Genomic DNA, 20,335 nt, shown 5'->3' with positions numbered 1-20,335 from the left:
TGAAGGACTACCAAGTGAATGACCTTCGCTCATATTCAAGGCCACAATGGTCAATATATGTTTAAATTTTTAAATGATTTGTTCTGTATAACCAAAAGGTCCAGGGTAATGATATTTTTCCAGAAGCATGCTGGGTTGGAAGACTATAAACTCTGTTCAACCTAATATTATAATGTCCTTGTTCGACATTCAAGGTCACAGGTGTCATATGTTTAAATCTTTTAATAGGTTCTTTTGAATGAAACACTGATATTTTGCCTGTAGCTGTATTTTAGTTCACTTTTAAGATTACAAGTGTGAGATTAATACCAGGTGAGCGATGCAGGCCCATTGGGCCTCTTGTTAAATCACTGACTGGTCATCTTGATATTTGAGAAGAAGTTGCTGAAAGATTTGAACATTTTGACCCTGGTGTGACCTTAAAGTTGGTCAGGGTAATTTATCCCCTCCACCATATGCCTTTTGGTTATTAAGGAAAAATCAGTTTGAAAGTGGATAAGGGCCATTATTCATTTGAATAAACTTGAATTTTCTACCTAGCTGATGCAAGTTGTTGCAAATTTCTGTATCGGTACATACATATATACGTCATTTGTTTGAACAGACAAGGTGGCATTGATTGAAGTTCATATTTCTTAGCGTGCCATGCTACTCTGGTCAAATATATCATCAACTTAGGATTTTGGGTTATTGAAAAGATTTTTTTCAAAGATTTTTAAATACATGATTTGATCCATGTGACCTTGACAGAAGCTATCAAGGTCATTGTCATTTACTTTTCGTACACGCTTGGTAGCATTTTAACCCAGCATGCCTAGCATTTTAACCCAGCATGCCTAGCAACAAGGTAGAATCACACAGTTCCTCCTGGTTATTGAGATAAGAAGTCGTCAAAGATTTGAAAATCTTGGATCCCTTTGTGACCTTGAAAGTGGGTCAAGGTAATTGATTTGAACACATTTGACCTCTATGACCTCGAATGTGACCATGGGTTTATGGCCTTTTAGTTTTTCGTGAGAAGCTTATTCTAAAATTCAGTTAAAGATTTTGACACAATAAACACACTTGACTTTTTTAAACTGTGACTCCCTCTATTTGAATGTGGATCAAAGGCAGTCTATTAAGATCTTAAATTCATTTGAACAAATATCATAATAGGCTAGCTGAAATGATTTGAAATTTAATTATAGTTAATAATTGGCAACGGTTTATCAGACGTCGCACCGCCGGTCACCCTTAAATGAGTGCCCAGCGGAGTTTTCGCCCACCCACAATTTGTTACACGACTAATAATTTTTACTGATTGTACCTGACCTATTCGCACCACAGCTAATATTATATCACGGAATTAGATTAGAGGGTGTTATCTAAGTCCGTGATTATATATAGCATGACCGCGTGTATTAGTTAAAAATGACAAAAATATATACTTTTCATGCTTTATGCAAAAAATACAAGAAATTTTATTAAACGTGAAATATTAATTATGCATAAGGTGCATGCCTTACAAAAGTTGTACCTTTATAATTATATCTGTTGAACATTTCGAAGTCATTGCAAAAGCAGTGGCCGGATCACGGAATTATAGTGATCAAGTCTGGTTAGCTTAAGAGTTTTTATTGCAAATTAGCAAATCTAAATCATTACGTGGTTAAACATTATGATCCCTCATATCAGATAGGAAGATTCTGAATAGAACGAGCGCCGAGGTTGAATTAAAGTAAGACGTAGAATATGATGACGTTTACATAGAAAATTCGCTTTGTCAGGAAAAATAACCTGATGCAAGATTTTGCAGGTGTTTGCAAGAGTACTATGTGTAGTGATACAAAAACAAATCATACATAGTTTGCACATGTTTAAACAAGAACTGACCATGATTTGCAATTGGTTTATTTTAAAAGTTTAATAATAAACAAAATGCAATGCTAACCTATCGTTAAATAAAGAAAATATATAAGAACAATAAAGAACTATATTTTTCTTTCAGCAGCGTTGTAATTTCCGGTACTATGTTGTCAGGCTCCCGGAAGTTTATTTGTTGCTAGCTGGTTGTGCAAGAGAAGTAGATATAACGCCCGTTCCCTCTCCAGTAATCCCATGGATTAACGTTTGTCTGACACGGAGACCACTACCCTGCAATTTCCTCAAGACACCTAGTTTTAACGCTAGGCCACAGCAGAAAGTGATTGCATAGCTTCAATTTTCGATAATTTGGTACTGTACGTTATTGCAATTTGTCTATGATCAACACATGCACGTTTTCGAACATCGGTATTCTTGTTCACGTGTGGTAAATATCTTCGATATCAGTCACAATCGTGAAGTCGTTTAATATATTTATATCAGCAAACATAACATACACCACATAATGAGGGGACGAGGGAGAGGTGGGCGTGGCCGTGGGGGCAGGGGCCGACGAGGAGGTAGGTCGGGCAGTCATTCAGCTAGTGCCCCGACAGAAGGGACATCGTCCGACAGTCAAGTAGAGGTGAAGGAACTCAGCGTTGACACAGACTTGCAGGCATTCTTTGTTGGTAATGCGTCGGTAGCACAACACTATGCTGCCCAAAACCAGAACACGCAGAGGTATGCAGCAGGCATGGCTGTCCTGCAGAAGAATGGCGTGGAGATCGTACAGAGTAAGTATGTTAAAACACCACCAAATGAGTAGGTACCAAAGTACAATAATCGGTATTTTTTATATTTATCTTTAGTGAGTGATATATGTTAATGTATGTAATAGGACATCCGTGGGGAGAGCTTGTCCTGTGTCGGTATAGATGAATGTGATCGTATAGTAATTTTGGTTTTCCCCCAAACTACTGATAAACTGACCCGTGGAAATCACCAAGAATTATCTGTTGTGTCCGTCTACTGACAGACACAGGTCCGTCAGATGTGAAGGAGTAGCCTATCCATCCAAGTCATAAACCATTCAACACCTTTTTTCAATATTAACTAATGTTTATTTAATAACATGCGGCTAAGCTAGCTGTTAAAAGATGGAAAACAATGTACATTAATAACAGTAATATGTAATATAAGACAGAACAAAACCTACATTGTAGAGAAAAGAATGAAGCTTAGTGAACCTATAAACAGTATAGCCCCAACGTGGTAAAATAAGGCCTATATGTACTTTTTTAAAAACAACTCTACGGTAATAACCATCCCCTCCAAGTACAATGACCTACATTAAGCTAACAAGCCTTAAGCTTACCCTAACGCTCTTTAAGTGTACTGCTATCAGTGCATGGGTAGCACTGCAGTCAGTGCCTGGGTGGATATGTTTTTTGAATTGAAATAATTAAAAGGATTGAGAAATCATCCCTTCATCTCTATCAACTTAATCATTTAAAAACACTGACTCATTAAAACAAGTGTCGAAATGACAGCAACTCTGCACCAATAATTAGTTGGTAAAGTAAAATTATAAAAAACAACTTTGATTATAATTGTGAATTTTCCAGATGCAAGGATTCGAGCATTGGCAGCAGCTTGGGCTAGAAAAGATTTTGATTTATCAAACGCTTTTCTAAAAGATCGCGATAACTTTGGACTGGTTGAGGTACTGAAGGCCTTACAGCTGATAGATTCAGGGCGACAAATACGAGCAAAGGAGAAACAGTTGCGCATTCTTCAGATATCTACAAACAAGGTGTCACCTAAAACAATGGGCAAACTCAAGTCAGACATTGACAACTTAAATGCCTTAAAGCCGCCTGTAAGTTTACTCTGGTGAATTTAATTTTCAGGTAACTGTTGAATATATATGCACTGTCTCATTTTAAATACTCTTCTTTGATCCTTCAAAGTTAACATAATTTATAACTTTAATGATGTTTTGATATGGCTATAAGCCTGCATCCCTTATGCATCGCACTAATACCTCCCAATTAGAAATATCATTTTTGCTGTAACTGTTACGCTATTCAGCCAAGGAATTTACATTGGCTAGTTAGCTAAGTTGGTGAGAAAGACACTAAAACAATCTGAGGTCCAGGGTTTGAATCCCTATGTCTAGCCCTGCTAAATTGTTACTCTCAGAACACTGTTGTTAATTTTGTTTGGTTTCTCTCATTAAATTTCAACAAGGTATGTTTTTTTATTCTTCAGAAAAGCTTTATCAAATCTTTCTATAGATTCATACTGAAAAAAGAGTTCTCGATGCATAGTTATAGTTTTGGGCAGTAGAACGGGGATCCTTATAAGGTTCAGCTCTTCAGAAACGATTCGAAAATCACCAAAATAAAATAACCGGTAAATGAAATGTTATTTTTACCTACAGTTCGGTACAGCCAGTGGAGCCGTGTGTAAACATATACGTCGATGGGTGCAGACCTTCACAACTGAGGAGCTGGAGTTTTATTCACTGTATTTTCCCAAACAGCCGTGGCAGAAATTGGCTGACCTCTGCCACTTCAATCCAGAGAAGGTACACATTTACAAGTTAGAATTGCCATAAGTCTTACTGAAAATTACTAACCCATATCACAAACTAAAATTTTGCAATAAAAAGGTGCCAATTTCTTAACTGAAACATACTGCATATCAGGAAATTTTTGCTGTAATAATGAGGGCACATTTATCATTACAGCATAATTAAGACAGTAACTAAATGTTGAATGGTGGGTGTGGCGGGTCACCATCAATGGGAAGAGTGGGGAGATGCTCCCCCAACAAAATTTATATACAATGTTCTGGTTTTTGTTTTTCATGGGTAATTTTCTAAATTGCAAAACATATAACATTTTTAGGTAAAAGTTATAATTTGCTGATTTTTTTTACTCAATTTTTGTATTTCAAATCAGTTGAATGTCAGTTACATAAGTGTATTTGTTAATTAATTTAATTAGTTTATGAAATATAGATGAAATCAATTGAAGTAGAATTATGATTTTGGACCCCACAAAAGTTTAGACTTAGAGAGGGACAAAGATATACTGTATATGGAAGGGATTTTTTGTGTTGTGAAAATGGTGTCGATGTGTCACATACCTGTGTATGTGTTCCTATGCGCGTTACTCTGTAATCCAATACTGGTACAAGATACATGCATTAGAAATCTGTATTGCATTGCCTATTTAGTTCCGAGGGTATTTGTTTTCATACAAATGACCTGTACGTATCAACTGTATCATTATAGTTAACATTTCTGTTTGGTTGTTTCAGGACTTCCCAGCCCTGACCTGGTTCCTGCCCTATTGTTTCGGTAAGGACGCCCCGGAGGGATCTATGACCTATCGATGCCAGCATCTGACAACTGAAAACATCAACGAGGTAATCAAAGAGTTCCCCATCCCGTACAGCCTTGCCAAGCAGCACAAGGATGGCTTCACACCCGAGTCCAAAGCTCGCATTGCTGCCTATGAGCCCAAACTGGATACCATTCTTTGGTAGGTGTTACTGGTGGTACAGCCATGTACTAATATTAACCCTTTCACCACTGTAGATCATAATAGACTCATCCATATCAGTGCATGGAAGAGTCTACTTAAGTTACATAGGGGTGAAAGGGTTAAGCACATTGTAATATTCTGCACATGAATATTATTTCTTCGTGTGTACACAATATTGGAATGGATATGCTACCTCTACCAGTTCTCATACAGAAAGATACCCATGTATTTCCAAAATAGGACAGACCACTGTGAATTTAATTAGTATAATAAATCATATTTACAAGATGAAAAGATCTCCATTTTATTGAAAAAAAGCCCAAAGAAACTTTTTTTATTCCTTAAAGCTTTGTTTATTCTGCAGGTATTATGAGGATATTGGTCAGAACTGTTCAGATGTCGACAAAATAATTGCAGACAGGATGAAGGCAGGTGAGGAAGTAAAACTGCAGTTGGGGAAGCTGATGGACCGTCTACTGATGCTGAAGATGTACCGTGAAAATATCCCATCCAAACTGTACTACGGGCAGAAATTGGAACGCAGTGTGGATGAGAACAAAGCCCCATTTATTCAACAGCTCGCCGTGTATGGCAACAAACGACTGAAAGAAATCAGGTATTTTTTTATCAGTTTCTGGTTTATTGGATCAGAAACTGAAAATGTGTGTGTTTCTTTATATGTCTGTTATATATCCAAGACTGAAACTTGGTTCTAAGTTTTGAAATCAGTATACATTATTTGTAGAAACACTTTTTTGACATCTTGACATCTCATCAGGTAGGAGCTCAATGGTAACAGAAGTACTGTTTCATTGTCCTGTTCTTCACTAAAGCTTGGTTCAACATCTGGATAGTCTTTATAGAAAGGTGTCTGTTATAGAGAGGTGGTAGGTATAGACAGGTGGTAGTTATAGACAGGTAGTAGTTATAGACAGCTGAAATTATATAAGTGGTAGATATAGACGGGTGGTATTTATAGACTGGTTGAAACTATAGTCAGGTGGTAGTTATAGACAAGTGTTAGTTTTAGACAGGTGGTAGTTATAAACAGGTGTTAGTTATAGACAGGTTGTAGTTATAGATAGGTAGTAGTTATAGACAAGTGGCAGTTATAGATAGGTAGTAGTTATAGACAGGTGGTAGGTATAGACAGCTGAAATTATACAGGTGGTAGATATAGACAGGTGGTATTTATAGACTGGTTGAAACTATAGTCAGGTGTTAGTTATAGACAAGTGTTAGTTATAGACAGGTGGTAGTTACAGACAGGTGGTAGTTATGGATAGGTAGTAGTTATGAATAGGTAGTAGTTACAGACAGGTGGTAGTTATAGATAGGTAGTAGTTATAGATAGGTAGTAGTTATAGACAGGTGGTAGGTATAGACAGCTGAAATTATACAAGTGGTAGATATAGACAGGTGGTAGTTATAGATAGGTAGTAGTTATAGACAGGTGATAGTTATAGATAGGTAGTAGTTATAGATAGGTAGTAGTTATAGATAGGCTGTAGTTATAGAAAGGTGGTAGTTAATGACAGGTGGTAGTTATAGATAGGTAGTAGTTATAGACAGGTGATAGTTATAGATAGGTAGTAGTTATAGATAGGTGGTAGTTATAGACAGGTGGTAGTTATTGAATGGGAGTAGTTATAGATAAGTAGTAGTTATAGACAGGTAGTAGTTATAGATAGGAAGTAGTTACAGATAGGTAGTAGTTATAGAAAGGTGGTTATTATAGGCAGGAAGTAGTTATAGACAGGTGGTAGTTATAGACAGGTAGTAGTTATAGACAGGTAGTAGTTATAGATAGGTAGTAGTTATATATAGGAAGTAGTTATAGACAGATAGACAGGTAGTAGTTATAGATAGGTAGTAGTTATAGATTGGTAGTAGTTATAGATAGGTAGTAGCTATAGACATGTGGTAGTTATAGACAGGTGGTAGTTACAGACAGGTGTTAGTTACAGACAGGTGTTAGTTATAGACAGGTGTTAGTTATAGACAGGTGGTAGTTATAGATAGGTAGTAGTTATATATAGGTAGTAGTTAAAGATAGGTAGTAGTTAAAGATAGGTAGTAGTTATAGACAGGTGGTAGTTATAAACAGGTTGGTAGTTATAGATGAGTAGTACATGTAGTTATAGATAGGTGGTAGATAAAGACAGGTTTTAGCTATTAATTGGTGATAGTTAGTTATACTCTTTAAAGTTATCTTATGATTAAGACTTGTTCAGTTTAGAATAATTCAAAATAAATTTGAAAATGATATTAAATGGAAATCTTTTATTTAGTAGCGTTGATGACATGTTTCATGGTTAAGTAATGGTTAGGAACACACAATTTTTGACAAGATTATTTCTGTGTTTAGTTTATCTCTTGAGGCTCCCATTGTGGTGAGTGGAGATGCCTCGGGCTCCATGGAGATTGCCATCAGGACCAGTGTCATCATATCGGGTATCCTCGCCGCCATCTGCTCTGCAAAGCTCATCTTCTTCAATAACGATTTTCGCTACCCTAGCTCCGTTCCTACAAATATAGAGGAGGTATGTACAAAAACACTCATTGTGGGGTAGTAATCTAGGTTAAATCAGTCATTGTGGGGTAGTAATCTAGGTTAAATCAGTCATTGTGGGGTAGTAATCTAGGTTAAATCAGTCATTGTGGGGTAGTAATCTAGGTTAAATCAGTCATTGTGGGGTAGTAATCTAGGTTAAATCAGTCATTTTGGGGTAGTAATCTTNTAAATCAGTCATTGTGGGGTAGTTATCTAGGTTAAATCAGTCATTGTGGGGTAGTTATCTAGGTTAAATCAGTCATTGTGGGGTAGTTATCTAGGTTAAATCAGTCATTGTGGGGTAGTTATCTAGGTTAAATCAGTCATTGTGGGGTAGTTATCTAGGTTAAATCAGTCATTGTGGGGTAGTTATCTAGGTTAACTCAGTCATTGTGGGGTAGTAATCTAGGTTAAATCAGTCATTGTGGAGTTGTAATCTAGGTTAAATCAGTCATTGTGGGGTAGTTATCTAGGTTAAATCACTTCATATCCGTTTTCACCACTCCCACTCAAAGAATATTGTGAGATGCCTTTTCCCTATATGACTATATTGGTACGCTGATGTAGGTTTAGGGCTTGAGGTTTTTATAACTTTACATTTTTAAGTACCAGTAAATTGATGATTGGGTCTAAAATGATAGGTAGAACATGTAATAAGGTCAGAACAAAACCCCTCCCCTCACAACCTCGACACCACCATGCTATATATATAAAAACATTTCTGTAAGTAGTTCTTATGAATAGTGCAACAGTTCCAAGAAGAATATCAATATTCTCACAGGAAACATTCCCGAGTATTATTGATAAGTCTGGAAGACCAAATCTTTATCATATTGACTTATAAGATAATTATCTATAAAAAATAAACTTCATTTATTTTACAACAATTATGAAACAAGTTATTTCAACTTATATTAATCACTCTTGTTGGCCTGGATGGTAGCACAAGGGGGGTAGGGGGGGGATCTTAGTGTGGGAGGAAACCGGTGTACCCGGAGAAAATCCACGTGGGCGGGCAGGTGACCCCATACCTTTTCGCGTCTGGTCGGGAATCGACTCCCGGCCATCTTGGTGAAAGGCAAGTGCGCTATCCACTGTACCACCCGACCAGTTATTTTTCTGTAACATCATGTTAACTATGCTAAACTGTCCAGGGTAACCCTTTCTGCATCCCTGGAATATGTCCTGGAACAGGCTCTGTACGTACCACCTTCGGATGCTATATATTAGTTCTTCCGTAAATATTCGTGTATAGTGCACACTGTCAAGAAAGGGGTGCGCACTATACAGTAAAACAAGTCCTTCGTCGCGACCTTATTTCGAGGATTTTCGGAAATGCTTTGAAATATGCTCACAGCAATAAACTGCTAAAATTTTGTTTAATAACTCCTGATTGCATTGTCTATTTTACCATTACGAAAAGTTGCAAGTTAAAGTCGTATCATATGATAGAATCAGATAAATAAACTTGAGTAAAGTAGGCCTAACTTTCAGGTTAATTGATGTTTTGTTGTGAAATGATTAATATCGTGTATGTGGAAATATACCAAAGAATTGCATCACAATTAATGGTATTCAAAAGACAGGTATTAGTTAAACGATTGGTCAGTTTGTTATTGATACCAACTAAACAGTGTACCTTCATTTCACAACATGTTCCAGGGGTGCAGAGAATGTAAGTGGGCATAACCCGTGAAAGTTTGAGGATGTATGTTAACTGGATGAACTAATACAGGGGAAGGGCTGATCACTTGTATCAATGTAAATAAGTGGGGACACTGAGAAATTGTGTCATTTTCACTGTAACATTACTCTCTCATATAAAATACACCATTCATTGTATTTTGTATGAGTTAATTAAAATTGCTTTTGCCATATTTGGTAATAGGATAATTAAAACATGTCGTATTTGGCAAGGGGTGAAAAAAATATCCATATTTGGAAAGAATTTATGAAAATGCACCATGTTTCAGAATAGGTTAATTAAAATAACCATATTCTAAAAATTTACTAGTAGTTACAGGATATCTAACAAGAAACATAATAATTATCTCCACAGGTCCTAGAACTGGCTATAGAAACCAAAGCCGGTGGAGGGACAAGTCCAGCGGCTAGTCTGTGGCCGTATTACGAGAAGAAGGAAGTTATCAAGACATTCATTATGGTTACAGATGAAGAGGAGAACAGCGGGTATAAGAATCACAGGTAACTATCAAGACAGTCTTGGTCATTAATTACATACCTTGAGCTTTTTAACCTTGAATACTATTATTTAAAAATTTGTCTTGAATATTAATCCAAATTTTTTATCAATACAAAATAAACAGTAGACTATGTATAATTACATCAGAAAATAAGGTTACTTCTGGAAGGATACTGGGAGAGCATGTAAAACTGATGATTGCATGGTAACTAACTTCATGCTAAAGTCTGTATATATGTATACATATAGAAGGATCCTTATCATAATAAATCTTTTTGTGTTTGACTTTTAAGGTTTGCAGAGCTGTACCAGAAATACTATGATGAGGTATACCCAATGCGCTTAGTTTTCGTGTCTTTCCTGAGAGATCAGCACGCTGAAGGCCAAATGGTCCGGGAATTGAAATCCAAGGGACACAACCCATTACAGGTGAAATTCCATCAGACTCAGCCAGATCTGACAAAACTGGACAAAATGTTTGGAACTCTGTCGTCAGAATCTCTTACTTTTGAAGAGGAAGTGACAGCAATGGAGTCAAGCATTAGAGACCAGGGGTTGGCAAACGTGTTTCAGAAAGTCGACCTCTCGTCTCAGTCAAAATGAGAAACACTGAATATTTTTTTTTTTTTGAGGACCCTGAGGGAGATTAGCCTTTGGCTAAATCAGGTTTTTAATCCTCAATGAATAAAGTTATTATCATTATTATCATCACTTTTTCAAACTAAGCATATTCTTGTTGTTAATTTTTATTTTCTTTATGATATTGAACATCACTGGCATATGAATATATGGTATGTCAAGAAAGTCAGGTAAAGCACTTTTTATGCACTGGGACAAAGATTATCTCCCTTGAATTACAAAGTAAGAGTCTGGATTATCATAAATAAGATGAAACATACACAGTCCATGTTGGGCAATGCCACAATTCTGTTATCACAGTTAATCTATTTTCAGATTGAAATTTATTGAATGCCTACATGAGACATCTATATACAGTATCTTTTCTTTTTCTTTTTACATTCTAAGTATAATTAACTATTTAGCCTTTGGTGATTTAAAATTAATTCAGGATATCAAAATGAATGGTACTTACGATTTTACCACATATCATGATCCAGGGTCCAGTTGCTCAAGGCCTTATATTCTTACTGGAATACTAAATACAATTTTCAATTCATATGTTCACTGTTTTGTCCGTCTGTCTGTAAAGATTTTCTGAGCTGTAATTTCTGTCTCGCAGAAGATAGCTAGGTGCAATTTTAGGGTTAAATGTAGGAAGGCAAGGCTGTGTGTAGCAAACCATAGTTAAGTCTGTACGCCCAAGGTCAAGGTCACAATGAGGTTAAAGGTCAAATTCATTATCTTTGCCATCACTTCTGACTCTCTGATAGCTCTATGAAATGTAGATATTTGTAGGATGTGTCGCCGACTTTTTCCGGGAGCATAATCTATCGGTTTTACTGATTTTATTTTATTTTTTTAAGGGTTCCAAGGCAAACATTCTGAACCCCTTTTACCTGTATTTTCTTTGAGTTATAAATTCAATATCGAAATGATACGTTATGGTTTTGAGTTGAATATCATATATAATTTATGAGTATGACAGAATACATTGTATATGTAATATAGTATTTAACAGGTTAACCATTACATCTTGCATTTATGACATTATTTATTTAAAGTGATACAAAGCAAACATTGTTGCTAAAAGAAAGTGTGCGAATCAGCGTAATATTTGACGTCATGTTCCAATGACGTCATGCTTGGCAACAAGTCATAGCACCATTTCTAATGGATTGATTACTAACCCAATTCTGCATTTTGCTGTCATTTTGATATTTCATATTAAATCAAACATGGTTATTTACATTTTACATTTTTAGGTCACCTGAGCTAAAGCTCATGGGCCTCTTGTTATTTACATGAAAATATTCCAATTATTTTTATATTTTATTACTTGTTTTGATAAATGTTAATACCCCAGTATGTTCTTATTTTTCATATTTTATCAGTTGTTTTCAGTCTTGTTCAGATGTTCCTTTCATTATCTCTCAGTCAAAGAACAACTCCTGGTGCAATTTTATAATTCAGTTGGATGTTGATTTGACTCTGTTCAAGATTTACCATCCTGTTACTTTGTAGATCAAAGACTGTGTTAGAGCGAGTGATTTTGTGAAGTATGTTAGGTATGTTTAAAAATGTAGTTTGATACATTGGCAATATTTTTTTCCAATATTGTTTTCATCATTTCAATTGTACCTGACAAGACAGACATTAATTCTTATTTTTGAGGTATAGATAGCAGCACTTGAAGATTTTTTAAGGGAGACAACTCTTACACAAGTAGTAAGGATTAGTAATCCTTAGATTAAAAAAAGTATTTATCATGCAATTTTGCCCATTAAATCAGACACAAATAGTACAGAAGTAATCCTTTGTTTAAAAATAATAAGGAACCATATCATTGAATTAAAAAAAAGAAAGAGGTATTCCTTAAGGATCCCCCTACCACTGCCAAAAACTGTTAGAAAGTATTGGAAAACTGTTTTTTCTATGCCTTTAAAACCATTTGTAAAAATATACTTTACCTTGCAGGACATTTATGAGAAACAATAAAGATAAAAACAAAGTATAAACTATTCCAACATTTGAATTGGAAGAGTTCAAATGTGTGTTCAGGGGTAAGCTCTATATATAAGAAAAATTACAGTGCAAATGGACAAGGATTCTTTTTGCAATGCTTCATAAATCACATAAAAATAAATACAATTTGGGTACACCCCCTGAGAGGGTTAAGCGGTATCATCATCCTTTATATATCTAGTTAGTTGTTTTGTTAGACCTCAAAAAATGTAAATTTATGTCTGTTGCTTTGTTTACTTGGGACATATTTTAATTTGTGTAGTTCATAATAATGAATTTTCTTGTTGAACTGAACATATAAGTTGAGTAAATTAAGAGTTGTTGAAACATATATGTTGTAGAAAAAATAAAATGTTTTACAATGGAGCGTAACAGGGTACATGATTCTCTCATACTTTTACATATTTAACATGGCTTGTTATTGAGATTTTTATACCAGACTCATATCTGGTAATTTATGTCACTGACTGGTGTCAGTGTAATATTATTTTGTCTGTAGTTGATAAAAATCATGAAAAATAATAAGAAAAGGGAATAACAATACTGTATACGGGTAAACTTTCGCCACTTGCCAGTAAAATGAATATTTGCTCAGTTTTGATTTAGCCCCTCACATTTAATTACTGTGTGTAATGTTATTTACATAAATATTCTGCGATGTTAAAATTTGCTCTCATTACGGAGGCAAAAAAGGCGAAAATCAAGTATAAAATTTCCTTGCATGCAATATGTCTGTAATGTCAATAATTATGTATTAGCTCACCTGGTCCTAACGACCTAGGTCTGTTTATGCTGTACCATGGCTTTGGTTGTCTGTCCATTCATCAATAAAGAAAAGCTTTAAACAATTTTGTCTGAACCACTGATTGGAACTAAACCAATTTGACTGGCAGCATCTCTAAGTTAAACGTGATATAAATTTGACCAAATGGTGGGGCTGAGGAGGAGCAAGGCAGAAAAACGACTTCTCCTTTGGAAATAGGAGGAATAAAATCATGATATTAAAATTGACATTTGGGTCTGGCCACACCCCTAGGGACTTTGTTCCTTGGTCATAACTTGGAAATAAGTGATATAACTATTCATAGAATTGATAAGTTAAAGAAGGGGAAGCAAATACATTGCTTATAGGATGGCCATGGGATATGGTCCAACCCTTGTAGACTTAGTTCCTGGGTCATAATGTGAAATGATTGAGATCTCCACTCCATATACATATGTACAATTACTGGGCATGAAGAGACAAACACAATCATGATGTTAGAATCAACCCTTGGGTCTGGGCACACCCCTGGGGACTTAGTTTCTGGTTTACAATTTGGAAAAGTTAAGCTCCCCACCCAATAATCATGTATACAATTACTGTGCATGAATGTTAAAATGGAGATACATGACCAGGATTGGCCCCAGGGTCTGGCCTACCACTAATAGATTCGTCTTTGAGTCATGACATGGATATTGTTGAGATATCACCCTTTAACCAGATATGCTATTGCTGAATGTGAAGAGATGAATATAATAATGCTACAGTACCAGAATCGGCCCCAGGGACTGCCCCACCCTAAGTGACTTAATCCATGGGACATAACATGGAAAAAATTGAAATGGCTGTTCTGTAGAGATTTGGATACAAATATGCTACCAGTGTTCCCTTGGACTGTCCTTATCCCTGGGATCTAGCTATTAGCAAATAACTACTTTTAATGAATTTATTTTGCCATGATGGCTTATTTATTCAGGTTGGTGATATTGGCCCTATTGGCCTCTTGTTTAACTTTTATATATTTATTGAATACAAGTAATCAATTGTTATTCATGATTTGAGAATTTATTTTACAACATTGTCGCCAACGGTGAATGGATTCAGGGACGAAAATGGCTGGCATCGCCACCATGTAATTAATGGGTATCATTACATGGCACACAGAACACGGTTAAAGTTGACATTAAAAGTTTTCTTTATTAGCGAAACTCTGTGAATAAGGTGATATACTTATCTGTTTTGTTCTATATGACAATATTGTGAAATGATATGTGATAGAAAATTTACTGTGATATATGTATTTGAAGAAATTGAATATTTATTGTAATGAAGTTTCAAATATTTAAATTCTATTTTTATTCACTTTAATGTGCGATAATCATGTTACAACTTTAGATAATCAGTTAGAATTAGAATATTTTTGTATGTTTTACAATATTTAATTTTTTAATATGTTAAATATTTTCTGTCCTGGGCCTGTATTCATGAAACCGTTCTCATGCTCAAGCATGGATTCTGTGCTCAAACTAACTTTCTTTTAACACACTTAAATCATGTCAAACGATCAAAAAGTCAAATGTAAAACATTGAAAACAGTATTTGGCTTTAAGTCTCCTTNTCAGGTGAGCGATACAGGCCCTCTTGGGCCTCTTGTTTTCAAAATTATTGACAAAATAATATTTGTTTATTAACTTATAACCAGAACAAGAAATTAGGCTTGAGCACAAAATCCATCCTTGAGCACGAGAATGGTTTCATGGGTTTCATGAATACGGGCCTTGGTTTATGTATCAGGAATAATATTTCTACCCTATAACATTTTATTCAGTCACTTTTACAATATTTAAAAAGCAATCCAACTGTCACTGTTAGTATATTTACTGCACCTGTTGTTTGTGTTGTGTCCTTTTTTCAAGGCTGACACAGAAAACCAGATACCTTTAAAATGCTTCAGTAGGCATTAAGGAGAATCAGAGATCATCCTCGAAATTCTAGGGGCTATATATATATACTCACTTATGTTTTGTGCACCCATGAAATATGTCTTGACAAAATCGAAGTCATATGGTTAGCTTTTTGATTAGTTTCTTAAAAAACAAACCACAAAAAAAACCCACCTTACCTATCACTAGGCTGATACCTGTCCTTTGAAGAGTACAGAGAAGTGACACCAAACTCTAAAGGTGGTCAACTTTACCGTCACACTGCTGTGCGATTCTTTTGAATCATCAAAGGATCAAACTAATCTATTTGTATCATCCACAAGTTGGCATATAAAGAGCCTTCAATTTTGTCATGACCTATTCCAGGAGTGTAAAAAATGTAAGAGAGCGTAAACCCTGGAATTTCAAAGATGATCGTCAGGGATAATGTATATTGTCACGTTGATAGTTTGTGTATGTTGAATAAGAGCATCAGACAAACTTAGGCTTGTGCAATAAAACTGTTGTGCATGAAACGTGTCCATACGTAGCCTTTAGAATAAAAGTTTGTGTTATTTAAATTTTTGTCTCTGTGGTTATTTGTTAGTTTTTAGTTCACCTGGCATGAAGTGCCAAGTGAGCTTATGCCGTAGCGCGTTGTCCGGCGTCCGGCGTCCGGCGTCCGGCGTCAATATTTTACTTTAAACCACTTCTTCTTAATTACCAAAGGCCTAGGGTGTCGATATTTTGCCAGAAGCAAACTGGGATGAAGGGCTACAAAGTTTGTTAAAATTAATGACCTTCACCTATTTTTAAGGTCACAGGGATCAAATATGTTAAAAACTTAAAACATCTTCTTCTTGATAACCAAACTGCCCAGGGAGATGATATTTGGCCAGTAGCATGCTTGGGTGAAGGGCTACCAAGTTTGTTCAAATGAATGAGCTTCAATTATATTTAAGGTCACAGGGGTCAATTGTCTTAAAAAACCTTTAAACAACTTCTTCTCAATAACCAAAATGCCCAGTGTGATGATATTTGGCCAGTAGCATGCTCAGATGAAAGGCTACAAAGTTTGTTCAAATGCTTANGAATGACCTTCATCCATTTTCAAGGTCACAGGGGTCAAATATTTTAAAAACATTAAACAACTTTTTCTGAATAACCAAAATGCAAGGGGTGATGATATTTGGCCAGTAGCATGCTAGGGTTAAGGGCTATCAAGTTTGTTCAAATGAATGACCTTCATCCATTTTCAAGGTCACAGGGGTCAAATATGTTAAATTCTTTAAACAACTTCTGAATAACCAAGAGGCATAGGGTGATGATATTTGGCCAATAACATGCTGGGATGAAGGGCTACAAAGTTGTTCAAATGCATGACCTTCACCCATATTCAAGGTCACAGGGATCAAACATGTTAAAAACTTTAAACAACTTCTTCTGAATAACCATAATGCCCAGGGTGATGATATTTTGTCAGTAGCATACTCGGATCAAGGGCTTCCAAGTTTGTTTAAATGTATGACCTTGAATCATATTCAAGGTCACAAGTAGCAAATATGTTCAAAATATTTAAACAACTTGTTCTGAATAACCAAAAGGCTCAGGATGTTGATATTAAGTCAGTAGCATGCTGGGATCAAGGACTACTATGTTTGTTAAAGTGAATGACTTTATCTTATTAGCTCACCTGGCCTGTCCGTCCGTCCGTCCGTCCGTCCGTCAACTTTTTACTTTAAACAACTTCTTCTCAGTAACCAAAAGGCCTAGGATGATGATATTTGGCCAGAAGCATGCTGGGATGAAGGGCTACCTAGCTTGTTCATATAAATGACCTTCATCTATTTTCAAGGTCACAGAGGTCAAATATGTTTAAAACCTTTCAGCAAATTCTTCTGAATAACCAAGAGGCCTAGGGTGATAATATTTGGCATGTAACATGCTGGGATCAAGGACTATCATGTTTGTTAAAGTGAATGACTTTGACTTGTATTCAAGGTCACAGGAGTCAAATTTGTTTAAAATGTTTAAACGACCTCTCTGAATAATCATGGGTCCCAGGATGTTGATACTTTGCAAACTGCATCCTGAGATGAAAGGCTATAAAATTTGTTCAACATAATGACTTTGTTCGACTTTCAATCACAGGGGTGGAATGTTTAGAAGAAAAAAAATGGGTCTTTTCAATGAATTTTAATCATAAATACTGATATTTTTCCTGTAGCTTTATTTTAGATCACTTTTAAGGTTACAAGTGTGAGATTTATACCAGGTGAGTGCCGCAGGCCCATTGGGCCTCTTGTTTATAAAAGAAAGAGGTATGGAGGAAAACTGCCTGTATTTTTAGTAGCATAAATGCATGGAACAGATATAAAACCAATTGGATATGAATTGTTGAACTGTTGAGATATTCGGTACTGTTATATAATACTGCAAATATAGCCATATTCACTATATCTATGGAAGTGATGGGGTTTCCCAGACTTCAAAAAATACTTTCAATACTTTCCCATCCAAGGACCAACTTTTGAATAAACTTTTTTATTCCGTGATGAAATATGCAAAAGCAAATCGTATGACGGAAAAGTGGTCCTTCTTCGGGAAAGTGCTCAAAATAATGAAAAAGGTTGATCAAGTTTCTCAAAACTGCGACAGATTTTCATAATCGTCTATGTCCGATGTAGCCTGATGTGCAACGCAGTTAGCTTGTGACCAGAAGAAGTGAAGGGTGAAGGTTTGAATCTGTGTTCAGATAAACTTTTTGTTTTTAAATATTTAGGCATGTGATCATTTTCCTTAATTAAGTGATAAATATTTTTCAAACCAATCGAACATTTTATTGATATTTAAATAACATACCTATTGATTTATCTTCTATGGAATCATGTCAACAAATCCCTGTACACGTGTACAGTACAGCTACGCTTTGAGGTTAAGACATCATTTTTAACTCACTTATCCCTTTGGGATGCCACACCATGCTTATGCCATGGTGCGGCATCCGGCTGGCCGGCGTCAACTTTTTACTTTAAACAACTTTTTCTGAATAACCAGAAGGCCACGGGTGATGATATTTGGCCAGGGACATGCTGAAATGAATGGCTACAAAGTTTGTTCAATTGAATGACCTTGACTTATATTCAAGGTCATAGAAGTCAAATATGTTAAAATCTTTCAACAACTTCTTCTGAATAAACAAAAGGCTCAGGATGTTGATATGAGGCCAAAATCATGCTTTGATGAAGGGCTACAAAGTTTGTTCAAATAAATAACCTTGACTTATATTCAAGGTCATAGAAGTCAAATATGTTTAAAACATTTAAATGACTTCTTCTGAATAACCAAGAGGCCCAGGTTGATGATATTTTGCAAGAAACATGCTTGGATAAAGCACAACCAAAATTGTCCAAATAAATGACCTTGACTTAAATTCAAAGTCACATGGGTCAAATATGTTTAAAATTTTTAAATTACTTCTCCTTAATAACCAGAAAGCCTAGGATGTTGATATTTAGCCAGTAACATGCTGGAATGAAACGCTTTAAAGTTTGTTTAAATGGATGACCTTGAAATATATTCAAGGTCAGAGGGGTAAAATATGTTTAAAATCTTTAAATGACTTCTTCTGAATAACCAAGGGGCCTAGGGTTTTGATGTTTTGTCAGTAGCATGCTTGGATAATGGGCTACCACGTTTGTCCAAATGAATGACCTTTACCAATTTACAAGGTCACAGGGGTCAAATATGTTAAAAATCTGTATACAAATTCTTCTGAATAACCAGATGGCCGAGGATGACGATATTTGGTCAATCACATACTGGCTTAAAGGGCTACCAAGTTTGTTCAAATGAATGACCTTGACTTTAATTCAAGGTCACAGAGGTCAATTTTCTTAAAAAACTTTCAAACAACTTCTTCTAAATAACTAAAAGGTCTAAGGAGATCATATTTAGCCAGTGACATGCTGGGATGAAGAGTTACAAAGTTTGTTCAAATGAATGACCTTCACCTATACTCGAGGTCACAGGGGTCAATTGTCTTAAAAACCTTTAAATGACGTCTTCTGAATAACCAAAAGGATCAGGACGATGGTATTTAACCAGTAACATGTGAATATGAAGGGCTACAAAGTTTGTTCAAATGAATGACTTTCGCCCATATTCAAGGTCACAGGGGTCAATTGTCTTAAAAGCCTTTAAACAATTTCTTCTGAATAACCAAAAGGACCAGGATGATATTATTTGGACAGTAGCATGTGGGGATGAAGGGCTACCAAGTTTGTTCAAATGAATGACCTTTGCCCATATTTAAGGTCACAGTGGTCAATTGTCTAAAAAAAATAAATGATTTCCTCTGAAGTCAAGACACTACTATATATTTTGCCTGTAGTTCACTTTTAAGGTTACAATTGTGAGATTTATTCCAGGTGAGCGATGCTGGCCCATTGGGCCTCTTGTAAATATTTATGAATTGTTTTACCCTCCGATTGGCACAAGTCTTTTTATTTATTATTTAAGCACAAACAAATGATGCCGAGTTACAAAATATATATTGGATTGATGCGTCAGAATAAAAAAAAGGCAAAGTAAAACAAATGAACTGTTATTATCGCAAAGATATTACCGAACATGCCGGAAAATTCACCGTCGAGGACAGTCTCATTTGTTTAAAATGCACGAAGACTGTAGCACAAAGTAAGGAGCGCAATACACTGTAAGAAATGCTATTCAAAAACTATATGTAATTTTACCATTCCAAGATGCAGGAAGAACAAAATCAAGATGTGTGTTTTTTAAGAAAACAGGTAACGGCATGGCATAGGCAGAAGTAATCCAAATAAAATC

The 20,335-nt window shown here is 35.6% G+C and overlaps 1 protein-coding gene across 1 annotated transcript; it reads left to right on the top strand.

Annotated features, from left to right (window-relative positions):
* Positions 1 to 2,033: 2,033 nt before the first annotated feature.
* On the top strand, positions 2,034 to 12,060 carry LOC110452170. Its single transcript, XM_021500534.1, has 8 exons — positions 2,034 to 2,642; positions 3,474 to 3,727; positions 4,292 to 4,438; positions 5,176 to 5,399; positions 5,767 to 6,018; positions 7,771 to 7,945; positions 10,016 to 10,161; positions 10,453 to 12,060. Exons 1-8 carry the CDS (start codon positions 2,372 to 2,374, stop codon positions 10,760 to 10,762), a joined length of 1,779 nt encoding a protein of 592 aa, XP_021356209.1. The 5' UTR covers positions 2,034 to 2,371; the 3' UTR covers positions 10,763 to 12,060.
* The last annotated feature ends 8,275 nt before the right edge of the window (positions 12,061 to 20,335 follow it).

Source organism: Mizuhopecten yessoensis, unplaced genomic scaffold (assembly GCF_002113885.1).
Source record: "Mizuhopecten yessoensis strain PY_sf001 unplaced genomic scaffold, ASM211388v2 scaffold6443, whole genome shotgun sequence".
Lineage (NCBI taxonomy): Eukaryota > Metazoa > Mollusca > Bivalvia > Pectinida > Pectinidae > Mizuhopecten > Mizuhopecten yessoensis.
Note: the sequence above shows the minus strand (reverse complement) of the source record. Positions and strands in the feature narration are given on the sequence as shown.

Bases quoted from the DNA above. Each gene is read 5' to 3' on its own strand.
- LOC110452170 (XM_021500534.1), top strand. From the start codon at position 2,372: ATGAGGGGACGAGGGAGAGGTGGGCGTGGCCGTGGGGGCAGGGGCCGA. The intron at 4,439-5,175 runs GTACACATTTAC...TGGTTGTTTCAG, and splicing joins GCCACTTCAATCCAGAGAAG to GACTTCCCAGCCCTGACCTG. The intron at 10,162-10,452 runs GTAACTATCAAG...TTGACTTTTAAG, and splicing joins AGCGGGTATAAGAATCACAG to GTTTGCAGAGCTGTACCAGA.